The sequence below is a fragment of the Nannospalax galili genome, unplaced genomic scaffold (genome assembly GCF_000622305.1).
Source record: "Nannospalax galili isolate Female #2095 unplaced genomic scaffold, S.galili_v1.0 scaffold25, whole genome shotgun sequence".
Classification (NCBI taxonomy): Eukaryota; Metazoa; Chordata; class Mammalia; order Rodentia; family Spalacidae; genus Nannospalax; species Nannospalax galili.
This window is the reverse complement of record NW_008355642.1, coordinates 1237278-1247990: the sequence shown is the minus strand read 5'-3', so window position 1 is coordinate 1247990 and position 10713 is coordinate 1237278. Positions and strand designations below refer to the sequence as shown.

The 10713-nt window shown below is 37.0% G+C and overlaps 1 protein-coding gene across 12 annotated transcripts in view; it reads right to left on the bottom strand.

Moving 5' to 3' along the window:
• Positions 1-10713, bottom strand: part of Chrdl1 (chordin like 1) — a 115945-nt gene that overhangs the window by 83625 nt on the left and 21607 nt on the right. For all 12 annotated transcript variants that reach the window (XM_029556048.1, XM_017803147.2, XM_008852950.1 and 9 more), the window contains exons 3-4: positions 4875-4987; positions 2319-2412 (exon numbers count right to left, since the gene is read on the bottom strand). In XM_029556048.1, coding sequence (XP_029411908.1) covers positions 2319-2412; positions 4875-4987 — 207 coding nt within the window. The remainder of the gene's footprint in view (positions 1-2318; positions 2413-4874; positions 4988-10713) is intronic.

The window sequence follows — 10713 nt, the reverse complement described above, 5'->3', positions numbered from 1 at the left end:
AAAGTATTTTGAAAACTTGGAGATAATATTATTATTGACGATAAGACAAATAATACATGACAGACTGCCTAAATAGTATGTCTAAAATGAATTTATAAACTAGAAAATGGAATTGAAGAAATACTGCTGTGGTAAATATGGCAAGACAAAAGAGGAAAGAAGATGTTAAAAGACAAAGAAAACAAATTAAATGAGATGCAAAAACATACATCAAAGACAATTCTAATTTGGGTGTGGTGGTGCACACTTTTAATCCCAATACTTGGTAGATTGAAGATGGAATCTCAGGAGTTTGAAGCCAGCTTGGCCTATAAGACCCTATCTTAAAAAAAACAAAAACAGAAGACACTTTCAAAAATGAGAAATAAGATGAAGGTGGCGGCGGGGGGGAGATAATTTTTATTAAAAAGAATGACTGAGAAGTAGATTTCTAAGTCCTCTGGTTGCAAAAAGCATGCCAAGCAGGCCAGACAAGCATGAAATACATATATATATACATCTCAGTGTCATCGCCAATACAAGAAAATCTTAAAATCTAGGAGGCAGAAAAAAATAACCTAAAAGAACAATAATCAAACAGAAGAATTATTATCCACAAACAGCAGAAGTCAGTAAGCCGTTGTAGGAATATTTTAAAGTGTTGAGGCAAAATGAGCATGTACCTATCATTTTATACCCAGCCAAATTATCATTCAAGAATGATGGCAACAGCAGACATTTCATATAAGGATTAGAGATCTTTGACACTAATACTCAAAGAAAGAGCTTGCATTCTTAATAAGAAAAGAAGCGAACTGCAATATCAAGGAAAGGAAACCTAAACCTTGCTCTTCAAGTCTTAAAGAAAATGATCCTTATTTCTTTCAGTTTTTTCTCTGGGGTTTATGATCTTAGGTTTCTTAACACTTTCTTTTTTTCTCTTAGAATAACTTCTAGTTTATGCTTTCCTGTTACCTTTTTTGTCAATAATTTTCTACCAGTGACCCATGGTTTAAGAAGCTGTGGTTGAGATAAGTTCCTATGTCATGAGGTCAATTTTTGAGACTTCTTGGAAAGATTTTATAAAGCAATTTGAAAGGCTATATGATAAATTAAAGAAAAAACTATGTAGAGTAACAATTTAATCAGCAATACTGCTTCCATTTACCAGTCTTTTGCATACCATACCAGTTTAAGTAGAAGCAAATGAACACACAAAAACATTCTCATCTGGAAATTTATTCTGAAAAACGACTTTCAGGTTGGTCATATGAGGAATCAATCACTGATATCTTGAAGCATATATACTATCATCACTAATACTCATAGAAAAATAAACCTGTGTATGAACTTTTGCCATCTGAGTTCACTGAAGTGCACTGAGTGTTCATTGACAAACAAAAGTATATTTTATAAAGAAATACCAATAATGCTATGGATCTTCTCCAAAGGAATTTACATCTGTCCATAGTTACACCAAAACCTGAAATTAATTTCAAAGGATTCTCTGACTCCTTAAAGTCTAATTAGGAACCTCTACATCAAGAATTCTGTCCTATGGTGTAATAAAATCAACCTACAAGATGACAAGGCTTCTAGTTTGCAGATCCCAAGGCTGTCAGCTTTTCCTAGCAATGCCTCTGGGATGACAGGCATTCTCTGAATCTCTCCACATGTCCAGGCCTTTGGTATCAGAACCAGGCCTGAGTCATATCAGAACAAAGTCACTGAAAGTGCCTGCCTCACAAAAATACTCTAACCACAAACTGTGAAACTCAGTTTCCTAACAGCCTCATGAAAAATTCTTTAGCTGGCTCTCGTCAGACTTGCTGCTAACACTGTGTACCTAATAACTGTGCACTCTGGAGGAGGTGACTGTTCAGCAGGCAGGCTGCTTTATACTGACATAAACCTCACTGGTTTAGTTCCTTTGATTTATGAACAGCTCCTCATCACTGTGAAGCTATGCTTGGATGCAATTCCAGCACTAATTGCATAGGACACATGCCACAATGCTACAGCTCCCCCTTGGTACCCACTGCCCCTGGCAAGAAGAGGCTGTTTATAGCAACAATTCCCTTCCCCGGCTCAACGTTCCCTTTCAAATGATTAAAAGCACTATGAAAATCTGTCACTGGGTACCCAATAACTTATTAGAGCCCAGAATGTGTCTCGTTTGGGCTATAAAGTGTATTTAGGGAGCCAGTTTAAGTTGTCTAAAAGTATTCTATTGTTATGTCTGCCTGAAAGTTTCCCTTTTGGGGAATTTAGGCAGATGGCTTGGATCAGGTGAAAATGGAAGGTCACAGCAGGGGAGAAACAGAGGCAAACTAGATTACCTGGGCAACGGGGGCAGCAGAGATGAGGGATATGCACGGGTGAGAGGCAATGAAGACTTGGACATCTGACTCGGCTGCAAAGCACATTCCCATTCTGAAAGAGAAAAGGCAAAAAATGAAATGTCTTTCAAAGGTCACTGGGATTATGCCAGTTTGGGAAACAGCCATGAAGAGAGAGACTCACCCAGACAGCGAATAACGAATTTCCAAGAATCTGAATGCAGTCAGCCCTCTTCTGCTTTTTCTTTTATTTTCTTCTTTTTCTTACTACTAACACTTCTGCTTGATTGGCTGAAAATTTATCAGCATATTTTTTTTTCTAAGTCTGGGTTCACCACTGATCAGTTTTCAAAGGCTCCCATTTATTGTGAGAATCTTCCTCTGGCCTGGCTCTGTGATATTTCTACCCTTCCCGAGTTCTAGCTTTTCCAAAAGTCCATTTTCATTTCATAATCACCTGCCTGATGCCTTGGGAGAAAAGGAATGATGAGTTATGGGTCCCTTGAGCTACTTCCCACCCCTGTGTAGAGTCATCCCTAGCATGTGAATCCTGTACTCTACAGAAGTCTGTTTTGGTTCAGTAGGCTGAGTGACTCCTCTCCTCATTTCCCTTTGAAGCCAACCTTTTTTTTTTTCCTTGAGAGAAGCTAGAGCTGGGAATTGAGCTGATCAGCTAGTACAACTGGGTGGAGCAACAGGGTCCCTGTCTGACTTACAATTTCATGATCCCCAGCTCTGACAGCTCCCAGCCACTGCTAAACAAAGGAAGCTTTGGAAATACATTTTACATTTACATTCCCCATCCATAATTCATCTGAAGGAAGGGTGACTTGTGTCTTTCGGGCTGTTATAAAGAGTGGTGAAGTGCATGGAGAAAGAAGATGCCTAGTGTGTGAGCTGTTGGCATCGGGATTGTATTAACATTTTCACTGCCTTGCAGACTTCAAAGCCTTGGTCCCCAAGGGCTAGCTGTCCATTTCCAATGACTTGGTCAAGAATCTGACAAAATAATGCCATACCAGGCAGTTAATCAGTCTCCAGATGCTGTATTTAATACATTCTCTAGCCATTTAAAGAGGCAGGACTCTTTTATCCAATCTGAAACTACCTTAGTACAACTAATTTCCTTTCCTATGAGCTTCCTATAATAAATTTTTGGAATGTTGCATTTTGGAATGATGCATACTCACAATGCTCCTCAGAATTAGGTAACATCATCTGAAGATGAGCTTACAGAAACACATTACAAAGCACAGTTCCTGGCTGGGATAAAAACACAGTCCTTAACATTATATGCTAAATTCTTTTCTAGCCTCAGGAGATTAAGAACACTGATAACAAATAAGATAATGATGACAATAATAGTTAACATTTCTTGAACAAGCATTGCTTTAAATGAATTAGTGAATTTAAGTCTTACTAAAATCCTATGAATAAAGTAATATCAATTTTTTTTGAGATGGGGGTCTTACCTATGTAGCCTTAGCTAGCTTGGAACTCACTTCTGTCGATCAGGCTGGCCTCAAACCCACAGAAATCTGCCTGACTCTAACACCTGAGGACTGTGATAAAAGATATGTGCCACCATGCCTGACTACATTATGTCTTTTTTTGAGACAGGTTCTCACCATGTAGCCCAGGCTGAACTGTAACTCAAAATCCTCCTAACTCATTCTCCTGAGTGCTGATATCATAAGTATGTTCTACAATGACAGGCATCATTATTTTAAAGAGGAACCTGAAGGAATCTCAGAGAGATTACAGGTAAATTGCCCAATATAACATGTACCATAGGTGGCAGACTCAGGGTCAGAAACTTGGTCAATCTCAACACTAAAAGCCTTTAGACCCTTAGTACTTCTTAATACTATAATACCTGAAAATTGTTTTACACATGCTAACATTTCTGAAAGCCAGTTCTTTTCAAATAGCAAAAAATGAACATACTTGCAAGTGACTGTTCCTTCTACGTTATAGAAGGAACAGTCTCAATTCTTAAGACCTAGGACAAGGCTTCCCTTCCCAATTACCTTAATGCTCTGGTTTTCCATCAAATCATCTTGAAAAAGTTGTAGACATTTTTGTTGCTTTTTTCACAACTAGGATAGGTGTTACTGTCATCTAGTGGGTAAATTAATTTTCCTACTATCAAGTCCATCTGCCTTCTCCTACTATGTCTTATGCAGTTACCCTACAATACCATAGGAATTTATTCATAGTAAATACTCAGAGATTTTATATTAAGTAAGCCAAAATGCAACATAGAAAAAAGAAAGAATTTTCTTTGCCTTCCCTCTCCCCCTCTCTATTTTTCTCTCTCTTTTTCTGTCTGAGGCTATGCTCATATTTGCTATTTAGTCAAAGGTGATCTTGAACTCCTGATTTTTCTGCCTCCACCTCCTCAGTGTTGAGATTACAGGCACACACCATGACAGGTGGGTGCTTCTTAATTTCTTTTATGTTTATATCATCTATGCTCCATGACACATGAGCACTGAAAGCCTCTCTGTATGGTGAGGAATAAAGAGGAAAATCTCCTGTCGTGAGGGATTGTACCTCTGAGCAGATGCAGTTGACACAATAAACTAGCCCGTAAGGTTCCAGGTAGGGGTGCCATTTCTCACCAACTCTATATTTCTTGTCTTGAAACACACAATACGTCTCTGAATCTGTAAGAAAAGGAAAGAAGAATACATGCATTAAAAAATATATGCCAAGTTACAGAATCAAAAGACAATGATGAGTTCTATCCATTTTATTATATACTTCTAGAGAAGAGTCACAGTGAGCATTTATAGAGCACTTACCACACTGGATCACTGCTTCTCTCACAATGACTCATAAGGTAGATACTACTATTAGTTTTAGTTTATGAGTAAAATAAATCAAGAGATACATAATCAGTACTAGCTTCTCAGCCACCACTAAGCAGCTCTGAAAATATTCTGATGCATCTGCAATTCAGATATTAGCATGTGTTTCCAAAGAAAGGAAGCACGACCTTTTCATATATCAAAAAGCCAATGGTATGCTTTCTTATCTTGCTGTTACAACAGAGCAATGGTTAAGATTTTGAGCTCCATGGTCAGATCAACATGGATTTCAGTCTCATCTCAGCTGCTTATTGATTATATGTCTCTTGACTCCCTTTACTTATAACTGTAGTAATATACCTCCCTGTGCTGGATTTGAAAAATAGTCACAATTTGTGTTTTACCACAGCATACTTGAGCAAATGACATGTTACCTGTCTTATTTTATATGTCGTATTTTTCTACCTCCAGCTTCAAACTGTAGGGAAAATTAATTCTTTACACTCTACCCATCACATGATTCAGTATACTCTGGCCAAGAAATGTAAGTAATTTACAGTTGATCAGTAAATTAAATGTCCAAAGTCAAGTGGTTTACTTTCCAAACTTATCCTCTTCTATTTCCTGTTTCCCAGCTTATAAACTAAACACAAAACAATTTTATTGTTGCAGCAAGCACATTGATTTTTGTCTACTAGTAAACATTTCTCTGATTATTGAAATCGAAAGAAAGGATAGTTTTCCAAGGGACTGGAAGAAGATATTTCCAAAAAATAAAAAAGTATTAGAATTGGAACATTTTCAGTGATATAAAATGAACTAACATTTTAACATTTAAATTAGTAAGTCAAGGGCCAACAAGTGAAATAGAAAAATAACCGAAGAACATGAATACATAGGAACAGTCAAAAGATATTCAACCACTCATAACCAAATTGCAACTCTACTAAAATACATGCTTCATGTCACTTATTGCGTCTATAAATTATTCTCACTACCCACAAGATATATTCCAATTTATTTTTCAAATCTTTATCTCCAGTTTCTTCAAAACCATAAACTTGGAGACAGAAAAAGTGGGTTTGAGTCCAAATTAACCATAGCTGTGTGACACAGAGTAAGCATATAAACTGTTCATTTCAGTTTTCAACATCTCTCCTTTTTTTTGTGAACTCACTATGTAGATCAGGCTGGCCTTGAACTCACAGAGATCCATCTGCCTCTGCTTTCGAGTGCTGGGATTAAAGGCCTGTGCCACCATGCCTGGCAAAAAACACTGAGGTTCAGGTGCTGGTAATTGAAACTGGGTCCCCTGCATGAGCAGCCAGTGTTCTTAACCACTAAGCTACCTATCCTGCCTCAAATCCCTTAATTTTTTTTGTATATTTTATTGAGTTTTTGTGCATTTCATATAATAGATGTTAATCAAATTTAGATCCCCTCTCCATGTTCACCTCCCTCATAGCCTGCCCTATTGGTTTCCGTGCATTCCATCATTTAGGTTAAGATCTATTGAGTCCAGCCTTTGTACCCAGATGTTCCTCAGTGCAAGCTTGTCTGGGGTAAGTCAGCCTACGTAGAGATTCTCCCTTAAAGAAAATCAACTCTCCCTCACTGGCAGTAATCAGCTACTAAAAGTTCTTTGGCTAAGGTTGGAGCTTGCTGCTCATTTCCCCAGTTCTATGCTGTGTTTCTCTATGACTGAGTCAGCATGGATCTTGTGCATGCTGTCAACATTTGCTGCAAGTTCATATGAGCAAGGTTCCAGAGGTCCAGAGAACTCTGTTTCCTTATGTTCCTGCACCAGCCCTGGCTCTTAAAATTTTCTGCAATGGTCCCTGAACTATGAGTGGCTAAGGTATAATATAGGAGTCCTATCCAGGGACACACACGCTGAAGTCTCTTATTCTCTAAAACGTGGACAGTTGTGGGCTTTCTGTGCACATCACACTCTGTTGTATGAGGAAACTTTGCTGGTGACAGTTGATGGATATATTAGCACTCTCTCTATCCCTTGCTCCTCTATGTTCCAGGAGCCTTGTGTATAGAGGTTTCATTGTAGATGTGTTACTTAGAGATGGATATCTCTCAGACATATATTCTCTGTGTGCGGCCAGTTGTGGAATTTGGTAATAACCTCCTTCTGTTGCAAAACGTTGGAGGACTGCTTGGACTTTTTTAAAAAATTATAAACATTTAAATGTAGTATTAATTGATATTAGTTTAGTTTAGAAAGGTAGTCAGGCCTAGTGAGGCAGGTCTGTAATTACAGTCACTTGGGAAGCAGAAGCAGGAAGACCACAAATTCAAGGTCTGACTGGGTTACAGGGTTAGTGCAAGACTAGCCTGGGAAAGTGGTGAGACATTTCTCTCCACATAAAAAGTAAAAAAATCTACAGTATCTCCAGTTACAGATGTTAGAGAGAACTCTAAGGCTGTCTCATCTCCAGATAAATTTAATTTTGAACTATATGCTAAATATGGATGCTTATATTTACAGACAAGTATGACAGTCATCACTCATCAAAGAAGCTTCTTTTGCACCAGACAGAGACTAATACAGAGTTCCACAACTGGTCACATATAAAGAATAGTTGTCTGTGAGATCCCTAACCCTAAGTGACACATGTACAATGGAACCTCTACACCTAAGGTTCATGGGACATAACCTTAACATATATGACAGAATGCATGAAAGAGAGTGGGGCAGGATTTAGGGAAGATCTGGATGGGGGAGGGAATATAAAGATGATTAAGATGTTTTTTATGACATGCACAAAAACTCAATAAAATGCTCATACATTTAAATGAAAACAAACATAAAAAAGTTAAAAGAAAGTTGTGATATGGCTCAGTGGTAGAGCACTTGTCTATCATGCACAAGGTCCCAGATTTAATCCCCCATATCATATAGTAAAAAAAAGGATTATGCTGCCCAAAAATAATCAAAAGGAAATTAGAAACCATTTTGTATTAAATGAAAATGAAAATAGCATATTAAATTGATAGGAATAATGTAATGGAATACTTATACGGAAATTTACATTACAAGTGGAGAAAAGGCTTCAAATAAACACCTTTAGGAAATAGAAAAAGTAGAACAATGTAAAATGGAAGAAAGGAAAAGAAAGAGGAAAAAGGAGCAAAAAATCAATGATAAGGAAAACAATATCAGCAAGATTGAATATTGGTTTTAGGGAAATATCAATGATATAGACAATCCCTTAGGATACTAAAGGTAACAAATTACCAAAAGTTATTGAAGAACAGCTACATAACCTGAATACTTCTATATCATTTAAAGAATTTGAGATTGTAGATTTAAAAACAACTGTCTTATGAAGAACGTTTCAGGCCAGCTAGTTTCATTAATGAATTTTTTCGAACATTCTCCCAAACTTGTCCAAGAAGTTCTGCTTCTTTGCTGAATCTTTGGCATAAGAGTCATAGTGATAGTGAAGTCAGGTAAAAATGGCATATGAAAGATTCTCATCAAAATTTTATCAAGTTAAATCTATGAAGATATCAAAAGGATAATAATATGTGAGCAAGTGGGAGTTATGTTGCAAATGAAAGGCTAGTTCCTCATTTACAATCCAAAGAATGCAATTCACTATAATTTATAAAGCAAAGAAAAAATCATCAGCTCAACAGATATAGAACAAGTACCTGACAAAATCCTACATTCAGTCATGACTGAAACATTTAGGAAGCTTGGCATGGTGGCACACACCTTTAGGCCCAGCACTCAAGAGGCAGCGGCAGGCAGATCTCTGTGAGATCCAGGCCAGCCTGATGTACGCAGAGAGTGCCAGTTCAGCTGGGGTTACAGAGAGAGCCTATCTCAAAAAGACTATAAGTAAAAAGAAACACTTAGCTGGAAAGAAAACTGCCTCAACCTCATAAACCACATCCTTACAAAACCTATGGCTTATATTACACTTCATGTCAAACACTGAATTATGTTTCTCTAAGATTGAGAATTATGAGACATTGTCTTCTTTACAAAGAATGATCATGTCAGCCAAGGAAATCGTGTCAAAAATGTTCTATATGCTACAGAGTAAAAATTATAATTTCATATTTACAGATTTTGTTATTTCTGTTCAAAGAAAAAAACACCAATCTATTTAAAAATTATTACGAATGGTAAGAAATTTTAACAAGATTGTAGGATACAAGCCGAATATATAAAACTGATCACATTTGCATCTTCAATACCGAATAGCATAGGCTAAAGAGTGCCACCCTGTCTCAAAGGATAAAGATGCATGTGCTAAAATTTCTACAGTTTATCATTTACATTAGCTCCTTCAAAACAGGAAAATCCTGAAGCACATATGTAACCAAATATAGGCAAGGTTTGTACTCAGAAAACTACAATTCACTGCTGAAAAAAAAAGCAACAAAGGCCTAAAAATTAGACAGAGATCTTTGTTATTTGTGGATTGGAAGATAAAATAGTCTTACGATGTCAATTCTCCCCCAAATCACACAGTCTAAAACTAAGTATTAGCAGGATATTTTGTAAAAGGTTAGTAATCTAATAAAATATTTATATGAAAAGTTAAAGGAAGAAGAGCCAAAACAATTTTGAAAAAGCAAGACATTGGAGGTAATACATAATTACAGTTTTCAAGACATGTATTTGCAAAATGTTAGATAAATACATTAACAGAATATCTAAAAGTAGACACAGACATTTTGTCAACTGATTCAACAAAGGTGTAAAGTCAATTCAATGAAGAATAGTTTTTTCAATAAATACTGTAGAAATATTTGGATAGTCATTTTCATAAAGTTAACCTTACCCGATTTTTAGTACCACATACAAAAATGAATTGAAAAAGTGGCTCATGCCTGGAATTCTAGTAACTAAGAGGCTGAGGCAGGAGGATGCTGAGTTCAAAGCCAATTTGTACAACGTAGGAAGGCTCTGTCTCAAAAAAAAAATAGCAAGCAAACAGAAGAGGAGAAGGAACGGGGGTTGAAGGAGGAGGAAGAGCAGGAAGAGGAAAAATGACAACCTTAAGGTTGATCATAGGGTTTTGCCTAAAACCTAATCAATATAAAACTTTTGGAAGAATGCCTAGGTATGCTGTATGTAGTGACAAACGCCTTTAATCCCAGACCTTGATAGGCAGAGGCTGGCGGATCTCTGTGAAACTGAGGCCACCCTGGTCTACACAAGTGAGTTTCAGGCAGGCTGGGACTAGGGAAACCCTATTTTAAAAGAAAAAAAAAAAAAGAATTCAAAGGTGAATATCCTTGTTATCTAGAAAAACACTTGTTTAATATAATCCAATACCATGATTCATAAAAGAAATATTGCGGGGCTGGAGAGATGGCTCAGTGGTTAAGAACACTGTTCTTGCAGAAGACTCCGGTTCAAATCCTAGCACCCACGTGGCAGCTGACAACTGTCTGTAACTCCAGTTCCTGGGGATCCGATAGCCTCTTCTGTTCTCCACTGGCATTGCATGATACAGATGCACTTATTTACATGCAGGCATAACACTCATACACATAAAATAAAAATAATAAATAAAATATTAAAAAATAAATATTGCAAAATAGGACTT